Raw genomic sequence first — 24,102 nt, 5'->3', positions numbered from 1 at the left:
TTTATTATCTCTTTATCATTGCATCACCATGAAGAATATGAATATACTCAGAGTTCTGTTATGTAAATTTACTGATTAGGTTCAGGATAACTGGTTTAAGTAGTCTGACTTTCTGTTTCCACTATTTGGAAAAACTGCCCAAGATACTATGATTTCATCCAATTTTAAAACATTTTATAAGTAAAAATATTAACATATTTTAATCATATATTAAATATATGTGGTCAAGTACACGCCTTCCTGACACATCTATGTTGTTTAGAATTGGTAAGCAGCATATTTACATTGAACGAATTTCATACTTTTATCCATGTCTGTGTTGTAACTCTTATCCAGAATTCTCAGATTCTTTCCTGCAAAGTCTGTATTCTATAATCTAGACAGAATTATGGGCCCAAGTGGAATACCTAAGATCATTACATTTTTGTCATATTCTTTCTCATGTAATAGGTAAAACTAATAAAAAGTGTACTAATGTAAGTAAGATAAGCCAGCTGCTTATTTCAACACAGCAATTGAATGCTATCAATCAAGGTACTCCTTGCTGTCAAAAAAGAAAACTGGAAGTTTCTGTATGGAAGAAAATAAGGCTTAGGATAAATTAAAGTAAAAAGCTTAATCTGTAAAAGAAATATACTTCTAAAATTGGGGAAATGAACTAGGAAAAAAACTAGGAGCACTATTTGATAAGGCCTGTCTAGACATTGGTATCTTGACTGTGAATATTGAATAATAAAACTGAAATGAATAACATTATGATAAGATCAGGTAAATTCATGAAAATATAAATCAGCAAGAGAGAACAAAAATGCTGTGGCACTTATTTTAAGGACTGAATACAAATATGGGCTGGATCTTTATTTGGCAAACTCTCTTCTCGGCTGACCACTTTGTAATGCCTACAATGAAAACCACTCTTCCTTTTCAGTCTAGTTTTATTGTGGATTTTAAAAACTACGTACATTAGTTTGTATTCTTAATAAAATTTAATTTTGTACTGTTACAAAGTACAACATGCATATTATTAAAATTTAGAAAATTTAGGAATGTAAAAAAGACAGTAAATTTCACCAGGTAGCAGTTATTCTCAGAGTGAATCATGATTAATATTTTTATTTCTGGGACCTTAAACAAGATATTAAGTGTTCTCCATTCTAAAGAAAATGATAATGAAAAATTACCTCTGTGTTTTTATGCTGATTGTTTCTGGTAAGCTTTTTGTTTCCTTGTTTAGTTTTTAACATAGTCTATTAATATATGTTAGATTATGATTGCAGAGATAAATATTAGGGGCATCAAAAGTCCTATTCAAAACTATAAAGTGTGAGTGAGTACTAATTTTCATCCCATATAGGCTGTGTCTTCTACATTTACATGAGATTAAATAACTGGCTACATTGAAGCTGGAAGGTTTATACTCATTTTATCACAGCCTAGCCTTCTGGGGCTATGTGGTCACTTTGGGGAAAGTCAACATAGTTCAGGGCCCATGCATTTGAACAAGTGACATGAGGTGTTAAAAGGTGACACAGATTCCCAATGTCTCTTTTTCTATAAATCCTAAAATTGACCACAGGCATGTTTTTTTTCTTAAAAGGATGAGCACATGCTTACTTGGGATTTTGCTTCTAACTCTCTAGAAGCATGTATTTGCTAGTAGTGGAGGAGATAGGGACCCAAGGTCTGTAAGCTTGCATCCATAGAGGAAAAGTGAATTGTTAATGGAAACCACAGTTTTCAATTGGTATAGTGTCTGGTTTGCCTCGAGACATTAATTTTATCTTCACCAAAGTTTTTACAAACAACTTATTCTATTATTTCTTCCCTCCACAAATGCTACTTAAAGTGTGATACTTGAATTATCAACACGGGCCTCACCTGGGAGCTTGTTAGAAATGCAGAGTCTCGGGTAAGAAAGCATTGTGCTGGAAATTGAAGTTACACATAAATGTAATAAAATAAAATCATCTTTTTGACTCAGGGGCTTACAGTTTGGTAGAGATGTCAGGATTTTCACATGAAAAGACAAATAACAACTCAGAGCTTGCAATATTAAGAGAAAAAGGGGGGTGAACCACATCCTCATTGAGAGGACTGATTTTTCCAGGCTTCAAACTAAGAAATGAAATATTTTAGAAATGAACTTTTCATTCAGCAAATATTTATTAACATCTTCCATGCATCAGATATTCTGCTAAGACAATGAGGGTGTCAGACAGATCCAGTACCTGCCCTTGAAATGGTTTCACTCAATTGTTTTCTAATTTGTAATGTGCCTAACAAACTACTTTTTATAACACAAAGAACAGAACTGAATTTCCCTAAAAGTCAGTTAACTCTTTGCATAATTGCTTACATAATAACTGTCTTGTTACTTTTCCAAGGTGACATGGAGAAAGAGGATATACCTTGAGACTTAGGGTTAAAGTAATTTTGTAACATGTGTTATGGATTTCTAATATGCATTCCCCTGACTATACCTTGATTCCCCAAATACATATGACAGACCATTATAGTTACCTTCATGATAAATTTATTTAATCTTTTTAGCTTTTTTGTCTTGGTTTCTGTAAACAAGCTTGGAATAAGATACCTGTCATCTAAAAAACTTTTAAATGCCTTATCTATTTACAAAAATCAGAGATGTTATGAAATATGATAAAAGAATTATTCCTGACATAAGTTAAACAGGACCCTTGAATTACTCATCTGTGAACTAATTTGAAGAATTCTTGCACAGCCAGATAGATCTGCCCCTCTCCTCCAAGAAAACAGAACCAGATGTCTTTTTCTCCAGCCTCACTCTCCTAGACTTGTATGTGTAGCTATGAAGCCTACTTTTTCCTAAGCTTCAGATATTATCAAACTCCTGTCTGGAAAAGTAGGTCTCATGGGTTCATTTGCCCTTCCTATACAGATTATTCCCTAGGTAAGGAAAAAATAAACTCAGGGAGGAAATTTCTCTCACCATTTTAGGCATAGTGTTAATCTTCCTTCTTGTGGATAGGATTGTAGCCTTAGGTGTTTCAAATACGGTTTTACTGATTCAGCAACTTAGCAGAATAGATATAGTTAATTAATTGATTAATTAATTTAAAAAACAAGCCAAAGTGATCAGACCTCTGAAATAATGCAATCCAAATGAGATCTAAAGCCTTCTTCTGCAGCTGACCTATTTATTCCAAGCTGCCTATCTTTGGAAGGCCTGAGGCAAGGAAGCCTGAGTAGCATGGGACTTTACCTAGAATGTTAACAGCAGCCTTGCGATATTTCAAGCTGACTCTTCTTTTTTTTTTAAAAAAACATCTTTATTGGAGTATAATTGTTTTACAATGTTGTGTTAGTTTCTGCTGTATAACAAAGTGAATCAGCTATATGTATACATATATCCCCATCTCCCCTCCCTCTTGTGTCTCCCTCCCACCCTCCCTATCCCACCCCTCTAGGTGGTCACAAAGCACCAAGCTGATCTCCCTGTGCTATGTGGCTGCCTCCCACTAGCTATCTATTTTACATTTGGTAATGTATATATGTCCATGCTGCTCTCTCACTTTGTCCCAGCTTACCCTTCCCCCTCCCCTTGTCCTCAAGTCCATTCTCTACATCAAGCTGGCTCTTCTTGGGCCTCAGCAGGCCTCTACCTTTCATCACTAGAGGTTCCTCTTGCCTCTTCGCAGACAGAGCTGTAAGTCCCAATTTTCTAAAAAGATTTAATACCTTTCCTTCAGAAGACTTCATTATAATTATATTACATTTGTACCTCTACCTTTGAAGAACACATTTAATGAACCTAAGAAATGGAAATTGGGCACAATTTGTATTTTTATGTTATGAAGTTTGACTCATACTCTTTTTGCTAGAGTACTTTCATTGGAAAGATAAGCTTGAGCTCTTCTATTTATTTAAAATTATGGTTTCTAATTATCATGAAATATGGATTTTATTATTTTTATGTATCATCAAAATGTCACAGAGTTATAATACAATTTAATCTTGAACAACACAGGTTTGAACTGTGTGGGTCCACTTATAGTAGATTGTTTTCAATAGTAAAACTATAGTACTTAATGATCCATGGTTGAATTCATGGATTCAAACTTATAGATACAGAGGACCAAATAGCCAGATTTTCCTGCACAGAGGGTCGGCACCCCTAACTCCCACGTTGTTCAAGGGTCAACTGTGTTTTGTTCTGGAGTTTTATTTAGTCGGTTTTCCAATGTAAGAATATATACAATCTGCTCCTATGGATATCACTTGTGGTTAATATACTAATCTTTTCCATAATTGTCTTTCTGTACTATCTCAAAATAATAGATTGTGTGATTTTCTCTTTGAGTGGGAAAAATTTACCTCATTTCCTTCTCTGATTGTCACATCTGTTTTTCCCAATCACACCTACACGTACCAACTAGTTTTAAGAAAGAAAGAAAGAAAGGAAAACACATAAAAATATCCCTCTTAATATATTTTCTGATTGTATATTGTAATATCTTTCAATCCCCAATGTTAAAGTTTTAATTGTAGCTTTGCTGTCCAATTAACCACATCTTGGAACTGTATTGTAAAGTGTTGTGTCAACTATATTCACAATTATACTGAAGGCGAGAAAAAGATAAAGGGATTAAAATACTCGTGAAAAACATTGAGTACTAAGTGACTAAAATAATCTTTATCAGAAAAATATAAGATCTATTGAAAAAACACTTGTTTTATGAATTCCCTCAGAAAGCACCCTGAAATGTAAAAATGCTTGTATTGATTATAAATGAAGACCCAATAAAGATGTCATCTGGTTCCTGTTTTTTAATTAATAATTTTTGAAATCAGAGATACATGTGCATAAAAGTCAAATAGTTCTATAAAGCTCAAAATGAAAAAAGAGTAGTTACCTCATACATTCTACTCATCCCTGATCTCTGTTCACCAAGGATACAACACTTTTAACCCTTCTTTAAAAAAAAAAAAATCTGAATATTTATAACATAACATGCTTAAATGGATATTTCTTGAGTTTTTTCAGATTAAGGTATTATTGACTAGCTTTCTACTGGAAGATGACTATTTTGCTTAAGTAGAAATCCCCTTCTTACCCCACCTACTACACACATTCTTTCTATATAATTATATTATTATTGTTTAAATAAATATTCACTATGTTCATCATTATTATCTTGTACACATTCTTCAGAGCTGAACCATGTAGTATACTATAAACATATTGCCTTTATATAATTTTTAAACTTTTAATTTCTTGTTGACATACTTTCTAAAGCCCTCTGTATACTTTCTTCAACTTAAACTGATTGCATAAATGTTATCCTGGGACTTCCTTTCACTAGCTTGTTAGACAATCTCTTTGCCAAAGTTTAGGCAAAGTTTATTTTATAAGTTACTTTCTCTTTGGTGAAGGACAAAAATCCTCCTGGATTGATGCTTTTGTATAAGCCTCCCGATAAAAGATGCTTGGATGATACAATTTTGGTATCATTTTTGGTATTTTTGGTATGTCTGAAAATATCTTTATTCTATTCTCTTAATTGCTAATTTATCTGTGCATACTAGAGACTGAAAATCATTATCTATTAGAATTTAGGCATTTCTTCACTGCTTTCTAAATTCCATTGTTACCACTGAAGGTTTTAATGCCATTGTGATTCCTAATCCTTTGTGTGTGATTTTTTTTTTTTTTTTTTGTGGTACACGGGCCTCTCACTGTTGTGGCCTCTCCCGTTGCGGAGCACAGGCTCCAGATGCGCAGGCTCAGCGGCCATGGCTCACGGGCCTAGCCGCTCCGCGGCATCTGGGATCTTCCCGCACCGGGACACGAACCCGCGTGCCCTGCATCGGCAGGCGGACTCTCAACCACTGCGCCACCAGGGAAGCCCTGTGTGGAATTTTTAAAATAACAGTTTTATTGAAAAATAATCCATATGCCTTATATTTCACCCAATTAAATTATAAAATCCAGGTTTTTTTTTTTTTTTTAGTATCTTCACAGAGCTATGCAACCGGCACCACAGTCAATTTTAGGATATTTTCATTATGACAAAAAATAACCCTGAACCCATTAGCAATCACTCCCCGTTTTTTCCCAGTCTCCACAGCACTAAGTAACCATCATTTTATTGATGTGCCTATTTGAGACAATTCATATAAAAGGAATCATACAATATGTGGTCTTCTATGCCTAGTTTCTTTTACTAGCTTAATGGTTTCAATGTTCACTGATGTTGTAGTTTATATCAGTACTTCATTCCTTTTTGTTGTCAAATAATATTCCATTGTGTGGCTATACCTCATTTTGCATACCTGTTCATTCCCTTAAGGATATTTAAGTTGTTTCCAAGTTTTTGGCTATTATGAATAATGTTGCTATGGACACCAATGTACAAGTTTTTGTGTGTTCAAATTTCTTTTTGGTAAATAACAGTAGAATTGCTGGACCATGTGGTAACGTTTTATTTTACATTTTGAGGAACTGCCAAAATGTTTTCCAGAATGGCTGGATCTTTACATTTCCAGCAAGAGTGTAATGAGGGTTCCCATTTATCTACATCCTCACCAGTACTTAGTATTGTCTGTCATTGTGATTATAACCATCCTGATAAGTATGAAGTAGTATTTTCATTGTGTTTTTGATTTGCATTGGTCTCATGAATACAGATGTTGAATATTCATTCATGTGTTTAATGGACGTTTGTGTGGTTTCCTTGGAGAAATGTGGATTCACATTCTTTTCCTGTCTTTATATTGGGTTATTTGTGTATTTATTATATAATTGTAAGAGTTATTCATAAGAATTATAAAAATCATAATGTAAGAATTATTAGATATTTATCTGAATACAAATGTCTTACCAGATTTTATTTGAAAATATTTTATGCCATTCTATGGTCATCTCTTCATTTTCTTCATGGTATTCTTTGCAGAATAAACATTTTTAGTTTTCTTAAGTAGAATTTATCTTTTTTTTTTTTTTTTCCTTTTTCACTTGGGCTTTTGATGCTCTATCTAGCAAGGCTTTGCTTAACTCAGAGACTCAAATATTTACTTCTACATTTTCTTCTAAGTGTTTTATTATTTTAGCTCCTATTCTTAGATATAAAATCCATTTTCAGCTAAATTTTGCATGTGGCATAAGGCAGGGATCCAACTTCGTTTCTTTGCATGTGAATTTCCAGTTGGACTAGAGTCATTTGTTGAAAAAAAATTCTTCCCCATTGAATTTTTTAATCTAAAATTAATTGAATGTAGATGTAAGAGTTTATTTCTGTACTTTCAGTTGTATTCCACTGACATATGTCTCTATCCTATGGTAGTACCACCTGTCTTGATTATTGTAGCTTTGTAGTAAGTTTTGAAATGGGAAAATGTGAGTTCTCCAAAATGTTCGTTTTAAGATTTTTTTTTCTGGCTATTCTGGGTCCCTTGCATTTCCGTATGAATTTTAGATCATCTTGTCAATATGCAGAAGACAGCTTAGATTTTTCTAGGGATCTCATTGAATCTGCAGATCAATTTGGAAAGTATTAACATCCTAACAACATTAAGTCTTCTAATCTGTGAATATGTGATTCCTTTTCATTTAGTTAGATCTTCTTTAATTTATTTCAGTGATACTTTGTATTTTTCTGTGTATAGGTCTTGTACTTCTTTTGTTTAATTTGTTCCTAAATATTTTATTTTTCATTGTGCAGTTTTTAGGTGGAATTGTTCTTAGTTACACTTTCAGGTAGTGAAATACACTTTCATTGCTAGTGTATAGAAATACAATTGATATGTATATATTTTTTCTTTTATCCTGCAAACTTGCTGAACTCATTTATTAGATCTAATAGGTATTTTAAATGTTTATTTCTTAGGATTTGCCATATACAAGACCATATCATCTGTAAATAGACATAGTTTTATTTCTTTCTTTCCAATCTGGATAACTTTTATTTCTTTTTCTTGCTAGTTGCCCTGGTCAGTGAAACACTGAACAGAAGTGACAATAATAAGCATCCTTTAAATTTTCCTAATAGTAGCAAAACGTTCTGTCTTTTGTCCTTATATGCTGATAGCTGTGGTTTTTCAAAAATGGTCTTTATCAGCCCTCCTCCAAGGGCTTCCTTGTTGTACAACTTGAGTTCCACTCATATCAAAGTTTGCTTTAATAATGACCACTGGAGTGGTGCAGTGAACAATCTATGTGTTTGGAATGCAGCATCCCTGATCATGATTTGTCTCATCTCCTTCAACCCTTGGCCAAATCAGTCAGCATGCACTTATTGCTTCTTTGCTTTTAAATTTTTGTTGATTACCTTTGTCTTTTCTAGTCTCCTCTCCTATTCTCTTTATTCTTGTGTGTTTGAGCCTTTCTTATCAATTTTTTTTTAAGGGTTTGGCAAAATGGAGAGGTGAATTGGTGTGTTTAATCGCCATGCTTAACATAGCTAGTGGGCACCTTTTGACCTAATGTGTGTCAGGCACTATGTTGCATTTGTCTTTGTTCATTCTCATTTCATTGAATGTATAGACACCTTCCCAAGCTTATTGTTGCCTCCTATGGTCTGGGACTAATATGCAGATTTAAGAGAATGATATTTGTCCTTTGAAGGGAAAAAATTACTTTTATCTTTACTTTCCAGTAAATTTAGTCACAAGTACCTGTTGCCTACTAAATATGCGGAGACTGCTGGAAGTTATGAGCTCCCTCTACAAAAGAGGTGTCTTTATTCACAGTGCATCACCTCCTCTAACCCAATTGCTACTACCACCTCCATCCTGTTACGTTTATCTTATATAAGCTATGCAATATACTTATATAATTTATATATGTATAATCCTTTTTTAACTCTACATTGATTTTCTTACCCATCTACCTCTAGGCATGAAAAACTCCCTAACTAGATGTATGCAATTTCTACTTGGTAATTATGTTTTTCTCAAGACCTTGTGGTAAATTTGGTTAATTTTTTTTTTTCCTCAAACATCATTTCTCTGTGGTTGTGACTACATGAATTGAACAAGGCAAAGACCTGATTTTGGTTATCTTATTAATAAATCTAGCATATCATTCTTACTGAAAAATCAAATACAAGACACTGAAACAAGATGTATACTACCACAGCATACCTTGGCTTTACCTCTCCAATACACCTAGCACTCTCTCCTTTATCTCTCTGTATACCAGTCAATATCTCAGAATTGATAATAATACTCTACAAGTTATAGAGCATGTTTGCATTCATTATGTCTTTTAATATTCGTAAAAACTTATTAAGACATATGCTAGGTTGGAGGCTAAGGCTCAGAAAGGTTAAGAAACTAGTCCACAGTTAAATGTCTGGTAAGAAATAATACAGGTAGATCTGTCTTCTACCTTAAAGACTAGAGCACATTTCAAGATACCATACGTGCCTGGTCTATCCTTCTATATAAATAAAAGATGGAAGTGAAAATTACGAGATTCCTTTGGTAGAGATGTGTTGAAGATTATAATGAGAATAACATAACTGCCAACTATAGTGGGCATTTACAATGTGTCAGACATTAAGCTAAGTGCTTCTATTGAATTACCATGTTTAAACCTCACACCATCCCTATGAAGTCAGTAATGTCATTATCCTCTAATATGAGCTGAGAAGAGAACCCCACAGGAGCATGTGTTACTTTGTTCTACCTTCTCATATCCTCTTATATATAAAACTGAGGTAAACATTTTTCTTAAACAATATTCCCACTAATACCTGAAGATGATAGGTTTATTATTTAGCAAATTTTGTCAATGGATATTGAATCCAAGTCTTTCTTTTCATAACATAAAATAAATTAATTTCTTATTTGATTGTGCCTTGATAACTAGATTTTAATTTTCCAAGTAATGAAAGCTGTTTCAAAGTTTTACATATTTGAATTTTAGAACTCTGAATGACATTACAATAAAGTTTCTTAAGAAATCAGAGCCTAAAGTGGCTAAATTGCTAGAAATGATTTTACTTGGGGACCCAAAATAAGCAGTTTTCCATCCAGTTTTAGCGAACGAGTTGGTATTATCAGAATTCTTTCTCTGAGTAAATGTGCAACTTGCTATATCTATAGCCTAAAATGGGAAAAATCTCTTAACACTGGTGTAGTACACTCTCAGGTCAGGACCTAGAGTCTCTGACTGGGTAGCTACTTCCTAGAAACAACTCTGCATTGTAGAAGGAAGAGTAAAAATGTTTTTAAACAGATAGCGGTATTTATCATACAAACTAAATGTGTTTCAGCATGTAATTGGTTCGTTAAATTACTAACTATCCATATCCATAAAATGGAATAATGTACACCTATCAAAAAGGTTGGGGATATCCATGTGTTGAGTGTGCATGTGCCTCCCCCCACACATGTGTATTATTTTTTAAAGTATGCAATCTGTTTTAAACACTAAGCTCAGCCCACAGAATATTTTCTCAAACCACCTAATTGGCCTACAGTCTCCACCTTGTAATAGCACATCTAAATTATAGAGAATTTTTATTTTTCTTTCGGAAAGACTAGTAAATCCTTACGAGACATTATTATGCAAATTGAAAGATATGACGTGACATGTTTGTCCTATTTTAAAAAAACTTAAAGAATTGATTCTGTTGGATTTGGGTTAGATGTTTTTTTCTTAAATTTTTTACATAAAAATTGTTTTTCTTTAAAAATAGAAACAGTTTTATTTATTTCATTCTTTCTCATTTGTATGCCTTAAACTTTTTTCTTTTTGTTTTGGTTTTTTGGGGGGCGGTTTTTTTTGATCACCTTAGTGCCTAGGCTAGGACCTCCAGTACATTATTGAATATGAGTGGTAAGAGCAGTTATCCTCTTCCTTTTATGACTTGTTCCTGATATTGGGGCAAAGTAATACCATCAGGTTAAAGAAATTCCCCTCTGTTAGTATACTGCTAAGAGTATTTGTGGGTTTTCTTTTTAAATCATTAATAGGTATTATTTTTTGTTAAATGCTTTAGGAATCTGTTGAAATGATCATATGTTTTTTCTCTCTTAGTCTACTGATATGGTGACCTGCATTAATTGATTTTCAAATGCTAAACCTGCCATGATAAACCTCACTTAGTTATGATATATTATCCTTTCATATATTCCTACATTTGGATTGTTAGGAACTTTTCATCAATGTTTATGAGGAATATTGTTCTGTAGTTTTCTTTTCTTGAATGTGTTTGTATGATTTTGGAATTAGGGTAATTCTGGCTTCATAAAATTAGTTAGAAAATATTTTCTTCCTTTTTCTTTTCTAGACATATTTGTATAGGATTGATGCTATTTCTTCTCTAAATGTTTCGTAGCATATCCAGTGAAGCCATCTGGGTCTAGTGTTCTATTTGTGGGAAGGTTTTTAGTTTTAAATTCAATTTCTTTAATAGATATAGGAATTATCCATTTCTTCTTGAGTGAGCTTTGGCAGTTTGTGTTTTTCAAGGAACTTGTCTATTTCATCTATGTTGTCAAATTTATTTTTTAAAGATTTATTTATTTATTTATTTATTTGGCTGTGTTGGGTCTTCATTGCTGCATGGGTTTTCTCCAGTTGCGGGGAGTGGGTGCTACTCTTCGTTGTGGTGCATGGACTTCTCGTTGCAGTGACTTCTCTTGTTGTGGAGCATGGGCTCTAGGTGTGTGGGCTGCAGTAGTTGCAGCGTGAGGGCTCAGTAGTTGTGGCTCATGGACTCTAGAGCACAGCTTCAGTAGTTGTGGCACACTGGCTTAGCTGCTCTATGACATGTGGGATCTTCCCAGACCAGGGCTCAAACTCGTGTCCCCTGCATTGGCAGGCGGATTCTTAACCACTGCACCACCAAGAAAGTCCCTATGTTGTCAAATTTAAAGGCATAGATTTGTTGAAATCTTCTCTATCTTTTTAAAACTGTGAGATCTATACTAGTGATATACTCTCTTTCCTTGCTGATACTTGTAATTTGTGTCTTTTTGTGACTCTAAGAAGGTCCTAGGATATAAGATCAATATATAAAAAATCAATTGTATTTCTAAATGCTAAAGATGTACAATTGGAAATGTAAATAATACCACTTATAATAAACCAAAACTATGAAACACTTAGGTATTAATTGAATAATATATATAATTGCAATATCTATATGCTGGAAACTCATGGGGAAAAATAAGCCTCCTAAAGCCCCAAGTAAATATACATATATTACATTGTATTTGTGGATCGGGAGACCCAGTAGTATTAAGATGTCAATCTTCCCCAATCTATAAATTCAATATAGTTCCAAATGAAATCCTAGCATAATTTCATAAAAACTGACAACTGATTCTAAAATTTATATGAAAATGTAAAGGACCTGGAATATCTAAAGCAGTACTGAAAAACAAAAATAAAGTATGAGGATTCATGCTACCAGATTTCAAGTTTACTATGTCAAAACAGAGTGATATTGCAGAAAGGTAAACATGTAAATTAATGAAACATAGGAGTACAGAAATACATCCACAAATAAATAGTCAAATATGTATTTTTTTAAGTGCAAAGATAATTTAATGAAGAAAAGTTAGTCTTCTCAACAAATGGTGCAGGAACAGTTCAACATTTAATGCAAAACCCCTCCATAAAAACCTTGATTCATATATTATACTATATATAAAAACTAACTCAAAATGGACCAAAAATCTAAAACTATAAAATTTCTAGAAGGAAACAAAAGAGGGATTGACTTAGGTAAAGATTTGACACTAAAAGCGTGATTCAAAAAGAAAATATTGAGATTGGACTTATCAAAATTAAGGAATTTTTTCTTTGCAAATTTATTATTTGAAAAACACTAATAACATGAAAAAAGAAGCTACAGATCAGGAGGATATACTTATAAGTCAAATATCTCATAATCTTGTATCTAATATATGTATACACACACACACACACACACACACACACACACACACACACACACACATATAAATAAAAAATGGGCAAAAGATTGAACAAACACTTTACCAAAGATATATGAATGGCAAATAAGAACATGAAAAGACATTTAATATCATTAGTCATTAGGAAATGCAAATTAAAACCACAATTAGGAACCATTACATACCTGTTAAGAGTGGTTAAATAAATTAAAATAAAATAAAAACCTGATAATAAGTTCTGAGCAGAAGGCCAAGTAGCTGGAAGAATCATATATTTATGGTGGGAATGAAAAGCAGTACAGCCACTTTGAAAAGTATTTTGATAGTTTCTTATAAAGTGAAACATCTTTTTACTATATAAGCCAGCAATCCCAAATTTACCACATGAAGTGATAACCTATATTTACACAAAAATTGTATGTGAATGTTATAGCAACTTTATTCTTAATGAACCAAAACTAGAAACAACTCAAATGTCCATCACGTGTGAAATGGATAAACAAACTAAGGTACATTCATACAATGGAATACTATTCAGCAATACAGAAGAGAGAAGAACTACTGATAATATAACATGGATGAATCTCAAATATGTTATGCTCAGTAAAGATGCTACAGACTGGATGATTCCATTTGTATGACATGCTGGAAAAGGCAAAACTATTGAGACAGAAAACAGATTAGTGATGGCCAAAATCTGGCAGTGGGGAAATGAGCTGATCGCAGAAGGACATAGAAAAATATTTTAGGATGATGGTCCAGTTCTATATTTTAATAATGGTATTGGTTACAAAACTATATGCATTTGTCAAAACTTACAGATCTGTACACTGAAAAGAATGAGTTTTACTGTGTGTAAATTATACCATAACAAAAATGGAACAAAAATTAAGAAAAAATAATTACCTTGTTGTTATATCTTTCTATATGGGAACACACTGAAAATTTGAGGGTAGGACTGTGGTTTTACACTAAGCAAAGAATTCTGAAGAAATCCACCTTAGCAGTCATAAGCAGCAGCCTAATCTCTGTTAAGCCAGCTCACACTGTATTTTACTAGGGTAAGGAGACCGGGGTGAGAGAATGAATGATATGACACAAATTATCACCATTCTAAATCTGTCAGGCAGACGTCCTGCTGACAAGAGGGACTGTCTGGTATGATAAGTAGCTGCATCAGCTTGTCAATTTCCAAATTCAAAGAGTGAGTGAAATATGTTATTTTTATAAATGTACTACATGGAGAAAGATTTTTGTCTTATTACCGTGATTAACATTGTTGGTTAAAAGGCATTTTTGTCTAAGCTAAATTCAAGAAGAAACTTGATTACTAAAATTGAGAATGAAATTTGATCCTATTTTGTAAAATAATGTCTCACATAACTTATATCTGGAAAAGTGCCTATACTTTTTGTATCTCCAAAGAGTTTATAAAAGTTCTAATATTCTCTCAGGGGGGAACATATAACCTAGAAGCACATGAATATGGCACAGCTGTGTTCCTACTATCCCACCAGGTCCAATACATGATCAATGTGAATTGTTCGATTTTAGGTCATGAAGGCAGCCAGCATAATGTTATTGATGATATGATGGCTACACATACAGTATTGGAGAAACAGTGGTTCTCTGGCTTAGAGATATTTATGTAAACAAAACTAATGAGGGAAGAAACCTCCTAAAAGTAATAACTTGCAATTGCTGGAATCTGGTTACCAGCTTCTAACTATTTTTTATTGATCTGCTTTTACTCTGAGGCAGGTTAGCAAAATTTATTTGTATTTGTTTCCAAAACCATTAACCTGCATACATTTGTGGAAATGTGTTAAAAAGCAGAATAATCTGTAAAGACTATGCAGACTAGCATAAGTATTTGGTGAAAATTACATGCCTGGATTGTTGATTGGTCTATGCTTATGTAGCAAATTAGATGTGGATATACATTGTTTCAGTGAGTACTATTCATATTTTATAGAAACGCAATTAGCCAGTATAGAAAAATCTTTGTTTCCTATGGTTAGTGTTTCTCTGTTTTTTGGACACTTTTCATTCAGGTAACGATTTCAGGAGAATTTACCAAAAAAAAGTATCTTCTCCAGAAGGTGTCAAAAATACAGAAGTGATTTAGGTGCAAATGTAGAACTATGTTATGTAACATCCAAAAATAAAAGAGAAAAAGAAAAATCTTTCTATTGTAAAATGAAACATAGTTCCAAATTACTTGAAGAATATGGAAATTATGACAAGAATTCTTGATGACAGGTATTCTGTCGGACTGAATGGATGATTATGCTTAAATGGTAAAATGATAATAAAGATAATGATAATTAAAAGAGTTACTATGAGGCAGGCAGTATTTTAAGAACTTTGCATGACTTACCTCATTTAAGCCTCACAGTACCCTATGAGGTAGTTTTTATTATTTTTCCCATTTTAGAGATAAACTCTCTATACTTGTTTATTCTTGTCATTTGCCCATTACCATGGTATTATGTAACAACCCTGGTACCTCGGGGGTTTAATGAAACAAAAATCCAAATTTTCACTCACATCACAATCCAGTTGGGTCATCAGTAGATGCTTCCTGTATGTGCTGTTTTAGGCTCCCTCCGTTTTGGGTCTCCACCATCCCAGGGTTCTACCAGTTGTCTGCTGGATTCCCTGCATCTGAAGGGTGGGCAAGTCAAGAGACAATAGAGGATTGTCAGAATCCTTTAGGGGCCAGGTTAGGAAGTGGCACAAACTAATTTTGCATATATTTCATCATCTAGAAGCCACATTCACTTAGCCTGAAATTAGCTAAACCAAGGTTGGAGCTTAGGTACTCTGGCTCCAGAGTCCAAAGCTGTGTATACGGCACCACACTCAAAAAAAGAAAAAGAGTGGTAAAAAAGATATGAGATTTAGTATGAATTAATTTTCTACTCTTTTAGAATTCCTCTTACTATTTGTTAGTAATAAAAATTTAGAAATCTAGTTCTTGAATCTATTTCTAAGTTAAAGAATGACTTAGAAGCTTAGATACCTCAAAGCTGCCTACTACTTGTAAACTGCTAACTTGTGTTTTATACAGAAATATACTCAAACTTTGAGAATATTCTCCTATACAACTTTGAAAAGAACACAAAAATATTTCTTAAAATCACAGAATATAGTGGATCTGTGTTGGGGAGTCTTCATCAATTGCATTAGATTTAATTTCTGAAATAGTAGCTCCTCTTCTTTCATTAAAAAGATACTTTTATGATAATGCTGAAGAATACTGATAAGATACCATGTTTCCATATTTGCATTCTGATTTGCATATTTCATCCCCTTAGATATTAGTGATCTTCCTACTTTAGTGTAAGATTCAAACCATTGATAATGTTGCATGAGCCAATGACTATGCTTCATTTAAAGCAGTTTATGAAGATTGATGAGTCAAGCACAAAATTTCTGTTCTACTCAATCTTTCTGACAAAATTAATCTGATGCACTTTTAATTATGTACATAATCATTATAGTGTTGCATGTAATTAAGCATAAATGGTAAGCAGTTCAAATCGATAACATTACAATAATTAGTATTGCTTTCACAGAGCCAAGCCAAATTTTAAATTTTACCTTTTCATGTTGTTAGCTCTTCATAGTTCTTTATGATCTGTTAGAAGAATACATATTTACAGCTTCATCTGATATCATATACTGTTTAATTGTCTCCATATCACCTCTCTATACATACACAAATTCTCCTGCAGGATAAATTCAGTAAGCCAAAAGCTAAGATGCCCTTGTCTCTTTTGCTATTTCCAACCACCAGACTCCCACCTAATATGCAAAATCATGTGTAAGGTCTGATCTTTCATAACCATTTTTACCCATTTTCTCTTATTTCTCCTCTTTTCTCGCTGTCACTACCATGATGTTGGTAACCTTTTAGTATGCATTGTACTCTTCATACTCCAGGAGTTTCAAGACTGGAGAGAGCAGAAAGATGGAACCAGTAGTCTATGGATTTTCTACTTCGGACTGAGACAGGGCAAAGAAAGAGTTGGGCTATAGGGATTATGTGGAAAACAATGCATTTAAAGCAGTGAATTAATATTCCTGTCCTAAGGTACAGACTAAATAAATTAGGTAATACCCCTACCTTCATGCTCTGTATCCTGTAAGATATTGGTCTTTTCTATGAGAAACTGTTCCTCTTTCTGTCCGAACCCCTTACTACATTTATCTCTGTTCCCTCTGCACCACTGAAACCATTTTTAAAGGTCTTAATTGATCCTATTAGGAAACCCAGTGCCGTCTTTAGGCTTCATCCAAGTATATTTCTCAGTTTTTAATATTTATTGCCCTGCTTACTTCCATGGACTGTTATTCTTCCTTAGGTTTTGTGAAGCTTTCTATGTTCCTCATCTATATATTTAGTTATTTCTCAGTTTTCTTTTTTTTTAACATCTTTATTGGAGTATAATTGCTCTGAAATGGTGTGTTAGTTTCTGCTTTATAACAAAGTGAATCAGCCATACATATAGGTATATCCCCATATCTCCTCCCTCCTGCGTCTCCCTCCCACCCCTCTAGGTGGTCACAAAGCTGTGAGCTGATCTCCCTGTGCTACGCGGCTGCTTCCCACTAGCTATCGATTTTACATTTGGTAGTGTATATATGTCCATGCCACTCTCTCACTTCGTCCCAGCTTCCCCTTCCCCTTCCCCATGTCCTCAGGTCCATTCTCTACATCTGTGTCTTTATTCCTGTCCTGCCCCTAGGTTCTTCAGAACCTTTTTTTTTAGATTCCATATATACGTGTTAGCATACAGCATTTGTTTTTCTCTTTCTGACTTAACTTCACTCTGTATGACAGACTGTAGGTCCACCCACCTCACTACAAATAACTCAATTTCTTTTCTTTTAATGGCTGAGTAATATTGCATTGTATATATGTGCCACATCTTCTTTATCCATTCATCTGTTGATGGACACTTAGGTTGCTTCCATGTCCTTGCTATTGTAAATAGAGCTGCGATGAACATTGTGGTACATGACTCTTTTTGTCCGTTTTCTTTATTAACACCTTTTCTTCTGCTTGCCTTTCACATGTAAAAGTTATCTAGGTTTGATTTATATCATAAATATTCTTTTTTAAGGGATGATTATTTTCTCTTTGGATTTCAATTACCAATTATGTGGGGTTTTTTTGTTTTTTTTTTTCTTGCGGTACGTGGGCCTCTCACTGTTGTGGCCTCTCCCGTTGCGGAGCACAGGCTCCGGACGCGTAGGCTCAGCGGCCATGGCTCACGGGCCCAGCCGTTCCGCGCGGCATGTGGGATCTTCCCGGACCGGAGCACGAACCCGTGTCCTCTGCATCGACAGGAGGATTCTCAACCACTGAGCCACCAGGGAAGCCCTAATTATGTGTTTTTGACTTCCAAATCTTCACCTGTAGTCCAGACTTTTCTTCTTAGATAGACTCAAATTCTCAACTCCCTCCTAGCCATTTTCTTGTCAACAATTTAAACTAAACCGTCAAAAGCAAACTTAGTATTTTCCTCTAAACCTCCAGTCCTTCTGTTATTCTTAATTCATTTTATTGGTACTATTAACTCAATGTTACCATGCTTTCACCAAGTTTTTGGCCACCCACTCATCTAAATATTCATAGTGCTAATTTCTAGCCTTTTAGATAGCTTTTCTTTCTTTACTGTCTTTTACTCATCTTTCTCCTTGTTATTAGGCACTTTCAAACAATACAAGTCAGAGTATATCACTTCTGTCCTCCTTAACTAGCAATGATTCCCATTATTGAAACAGAAAATTCTACTTAATCTAAGAATTAATCTACTTCTGTCTGGCCCCAAATAATAATTCCAGTCCCATTTCCTACCACATCAAACACTGTGTTTTAGGCACACAGGGTTATTTACCATTGTCTTTATCTCTTACATGCTGTCATTTTTTAAACATTTATTTTCTCATATTGTCTACTTTATCTGGAATGCATCCTCATAAATTTTGTCTGCTGAGCTCATCTTTTAAATTTTAGTTTAAATTTAACTTCTTTAACAACCTTTTTTCTTTTTTTTTTTCAGTCTCTGGATGAATTCTTCTCTTTCCAGCTAATGTCACATGTATTTTTATTTAGTATATGTGTTGTTCTGCTGTGAATTATAGCTGTTGTTTACATTGTTGCACTTCTCATCTAACCCCACTTGCTTCCACACTCATGTTGTAATTCATTAATTTGTCTAAAGCAATTTTGCATCTGTGGAAGCCCAGCAGAGTCCTTAACATTGACTAGGTGCTCAATCAGTGTTGAACTAAAAGAAGCATATAGAGTAAAGGCAATTTTGGACTGATTCCACCATAATTAAACAAGATTTGACAACTCAATTACCTAACTTAAAGATGTACGTGAACTATCTTTAGGACCTAGTTTAATTTAATGGACTAGAAATGACACTTGAGAGTGTTCATCGTCATCCTAGAATTAAGCTATTTTACTGATTTATTAGTTCATTCATCCTATAAAAATTATAAAAAACACTTCTTGTATCTACAGCACACTACTAAGCTTAGAATGACAAAGCAAATTAAAAAAAATACACCATGGTTTCAACCATCACCAGATTGTACAGTGGGAATTAGAGGTATTTTTGAAAACATAGGCTTTGTTTGTAGTCAGCCTGACCTTGATTTGAAGTTTTGAATACCATCTCCATCGTATATTTACCATATAATCTTAAATTAGTTATCAGCCATAAGTTTCCTCATCTGAAAACTATAAATTACAATAATATCTACATTTTTGACTGGTATGGGGTTTCAAAGAAATTGCACATTTTAAAAACTTGATATATATGCATATATATACATATATATTTATATATGTATATATTTTTTAGGTTTATAATTTATAGCTGTAGGTACTGGTGGGGGAAACCAAAATGTAAATAACTACCGTATGAAACAAAAATGTTGTAATTTCTAAAGATCCATTTATTCTATATTTTTATTAATAATGTATTTTTTACAGACCAAATGACTGGTCTTTGCACATTATATAAATGTTAATATTTATATCAGCATATAATTGCATTGACCCCAATTCCAAACCTGCAAATCAGATGTGTCGATTTGTATATTGGCTTAATTTATATCAAGGGAGCAGAAATTGTTCCAGGTATCTCAAAGAGAAATAAATTTAATATAAAGTGTCATTTGTAATAGAACAGTAGAAATTAGAAGTCAAAGAGGGCACACCTAGCTTTCAGTTTATGGAACTGCAGTTATGGTCCAGTTAGAGGGGAAGCTATGATAACTGATGAGTTTACTAGTAGCATATTGATAGGCAAGAGAAAAAGACCAGATTTTTATCCTGGGGCACTTCAGCCTTAAGAGGTTGACAAGAAAATGTGGACCTGTACAAAGGAGGCTGTGAAATAGGAAAACCAGAAGTCCTGAGCCCTGGAAGCAAAGTGATGAATGTACATTAGGGAAAACTAGTTAACAGTGTCAAGTGCTGCTGATAGGTCAAGTAAGATGAGGACTGAGAAAAGGCCATTGCACTTATCAACATCAAGGTCATTGGAAACCTGTATCCGAGCAGTTTCTGGAGCAATGGAGATAAAAGCTTGATGGAGTGGGCTTAAGATAGAAACAGAGAGGAAGAAAGAGACAGTGAGTATGGATTATTTTGTAAATTTTGTTATAAAGAGGAACAAAGATACTGGGCAACGGTGACTCATACAGGACGTGAGATCAGGGTTTTTTGTTTTTAATGTGGGGAAAAGTAGTACAAGGGTCAGAAAACATTCAGTAAAGGGCTATAGTAGATATTTTAGGTTTGGGGGGGCCAACTAGTCAACTAAGGCAACGAGTTGGGTTTTGTTTGTAGTGTAAAAACAGCCATAGGCAATATGTAAACAAATGGCCGTTGACTGTGTTCCCGTGAAACTTAATTGACAAAAAGGGATGAAGGCTTTAGTTTGATCTAATATAAAATTTTAAAGATGATTATGAGAGGAAGTAGAGAAAAACTGAAGTGATATCCTTGAGTAGGTGAAAGGGGATGGGATTTGTGCACAGGAGTTGGGGTTGGAGCTTTAATTATGAGTTAAACCAAGTTTGAAAAGCAAGAAAAACAAGAATAGGCAGAGGTGGGTAAAATGTGAAGCATAAATCTGTGGAAAATGTCTTTCAATAGCTTCAATTTTCTCAGGGAAGTAGGAAGCATCCACATCATATGTGGATGACCATTATGAAGGAGATTTAAAGTTTTAAGAAGAGAAGATACATAAAATATTGATAGTTTCATGAAAGAGTTGAAAAGCAATTGGGCTAAGAAAATACTAGAGAAAATACTAGAGATAACTAATTTTTTAGTAAAATACCGAATTTTCAGTTTGGAGTATTCTAGCTGTCCTTTTCCACACTGGACTTTCATATATTTTTATTAAAATTTAAAATATTTCTGAAGCACCAGCTAAACTTGTGGCAAATATCAATTTATTTTGAATCATTTAAGCTTGATCTTTAAAACCCTTATTTTTCTCCCCAGGGGAAAAAAAGAAATTGTCACAACCCATTAATATCTCTATTTTCAGACACCATAATCGGTCATACATTCTATCTGTATTTTTTCTTGTTTAGCAAATCTTATTCCTGTTAGAAATTATTTGTGAAATGAATATGCCTCTGTCACTTCATCTGTGTTTCATGAATTTATCATACTGAATCCTAATTTGCTCTCAGGTTTTGCTTACTTTGGCTTCACTGATGTATTTGTTCTGAAAGGGTTTAGTTATTATGAAATATATTATGTCCAGTAGTTGTCTAATATTTTGCCACCTGCTTCAAAGGTTATACATGGATTAGTAAATCAAAACAAGCCCTCAAAAGATAGAATATCAATGGATGTGTCAGATAAGAAAAGCATAAATGGTGAAATCAATCACTGAGTTGACATTTTTCCTCTTAAAATAATTTACCAGAATTTGAAAGGATTTGTGCCTTTGAATGTACATAATAAGGGAAAAAGGGAAAGACTGAACAGATTGATCTGAAATTTTTATTAACAATACTTCAAACAAATGCAAGCCAACATATTTTAGAGGGAATAGATATTGTTTTGTTCTGTTAACCAATCATAGAAACTTTCTAGGAAACCAACCAAAGCTGTATTATTATGGTTATGCACTGAGTAAATATTAACGTTTAAATAGTATATGTGTGTGCACAGTTATATAGACATAATATCTTTGCTTTTCCTCTACAGAACTGTTGCCCAATTGCCAGCAGTTGAATTGTCAGTATAAATGTGCCATGGTCAGAAATAGTACAATGTGTTACTGTGAGGATGGATTTGAAATAAAAGAAGATGGAAGAAGCTGTAAAGGTAATTATGACATGTAATTCTACTCAATTTTATTTTAACAGAGACTTAATTAACAATTTAATAAAATATCTTCAAGCACCTACTATGTGTTCCACACAGTGTTTATGTTCACTTTATTTTTTGTCTCTTGAGAGTTAAAAGATGGCTCTCCCCCAAAAACTATATATATAAACATTAGATAAGCATTTATACAAATGAATTTTCTTTCCTTTTTTGATTGAAGTGTAGTTGGTTAATAATGCTGTGCCAATCTCTGCTGTACAGCAAAGTGACTCACTTATACACATACAGACATTGATTTATGTATTCTTTTCCATGATGGTTTATCCCAGGAGATTGGATATAGTTCCCTGTGCTGTACAGTAGGACCTTGTTGTTTATCCGTTCTAAATGTAATAGTTTGCATCTACTAACCGCAAACTCCCGGTCCATCCCTCTCCCTCCCTTCCTCCCCCTTGGCAACCACAAGTCTGTTTTCTGTGTCTATGAGTCTGTTTCTGCTTTATAGATAGGTTCATTTGTGCCATATTTTAGATTCTACATATAAGTGATATCATATGGTTACAAATCAATTTTCAGTTCATATTGCAGTAATGACAGACATGGGACATGTCAACAATGGGATGTGTTTTGGTCAGTCACTAAAACTTTGTATTTAATTATTTTAACCTCCTAAATATTTTATGTCTGTTATATAACTGCAGTGTAGTAGACACTTGTTATCTACTAAGTTAAGTTAATAGTAGTCATGTAATGTTCTTTATGACTTTTGCATCAGTAATTCTGGTGATTGACATTTGACCAATGCAATAATGATAAATATAAAATATTTATTTTTTAATGTCTTAATTTTTGTTTTTGTGAATGTTCTACACCAAATGTTTACTTTCCAAAATGACTCTACTCTGCCATACTGAACTATTTTAGGTTACTTCTCCATTATGTTGAATCCAAACATATATACATGTACATAATATTATATGTTTGTGTATATGTATATATATATGATATATCCACAATATAAACAATACATTATTTTATATGGTATTTAGAATTTATATATAGAAAATATTGACTACAGAATCTGTGTATAAAATTGAGGAATATCTGTGTTACCAGCACCACTAATAAACAGAGTATTTTCCAAAGAAATTGGTACTTTGCTGATTACTTTAACCCTTTGCTTTAATATTATAACTTTTACCTTAAAAATAGAATCTTAAAGTTGAAAAAAAATCCTCAGAGAATATTTTTTTAAATCCTCATGACAAAAGTGAGAAAAGTGAGACCCTGAAAAATTAAGTGACTTTGTTAAGTCTGCACATCTTTTTAGTAAAAGACTTGGGACTAAAACACAGATCTCCAGAGCCCACTTATTCTTATCCTAGAGAGGCTCATTGGTTTATAATGTACATCGGGCTTAAATTTTCAGTTTGTGTTTTTTTTCATTTTCTGCATAATACAAATATTATAAAAACATGTATTATTAAATGTTTATCAGAACCAAAGGCTGCATAATCTGTCTATAGGGGGACCAAACTGGTATATTTTATTTGACTAACATTATTCTTAAGCCAACATTTGAAAATCAGAAGGTTGCACGCAGAAGTTCAGACTTTATGAAAAATCTCAGATTTGTCAACACTAGACCCCTTATAATCACAAAGTCTGCCAGATGTAAGTAGTACCTCTGGACATGCACGCAATTTCAAGTTCCAAACAACACCTGCCGTTCACACAAGGTAGGCCAATATACTTACCTGTATCCTTCTCACTCCTTTGCTATACCTCACTCCTATAGGTGTCAGGATTTT

General features: G+C 33.6%; 1 protein-coding gene across 7 annotated transcripts in view; it reads left to right on the top strand.

Annotated features, from left to right (window-relative positions):
- LRP1B (LDL receptor related protein 1B) overlaps positions 1 to 24,102 on the top strand; it is a 1,895,525-nt gene that overhangs the window by 843,115 nt on the left and 1,028,308 nt on the right. For all 7 annotated transcript variants that reach the window (XM_067025946.1, XM_067025948.1, XM_067025945.1 and 4 more), the window contains one exon: positions 22,169 to 22,288. In XM_067025946.1, coding sequence (XP_066882047.1) covers positions 22,169 to 22,288 — 120 coding nt within the window. The remainder of the gene's footprint in view (positions 1 to 22,168; positions 22,289 to 24,102) is intronic.

The sequence above is a fragment of the Kogia breviceps genome, chromosome 2 (assembly GCF_026419965.1).
Source record: "Kogia breviceps isolate mKogBre1 chromosome 2, mKogBre1 haplotype 1, whole genome shotgun sequence".
In the NCBI taxonomy this organism is placed as follows: Eukaryota; Metazoa; Chordata; class Mammalia; order Artiodactyla; family Physeteridae; genus Kogia; species Kogia breviceps.
The sequence above is the reverse complement of the archived record's forward strand: the minus strand, read 5'-3'. Positions and strand labels throughout refer to the sequence as shown.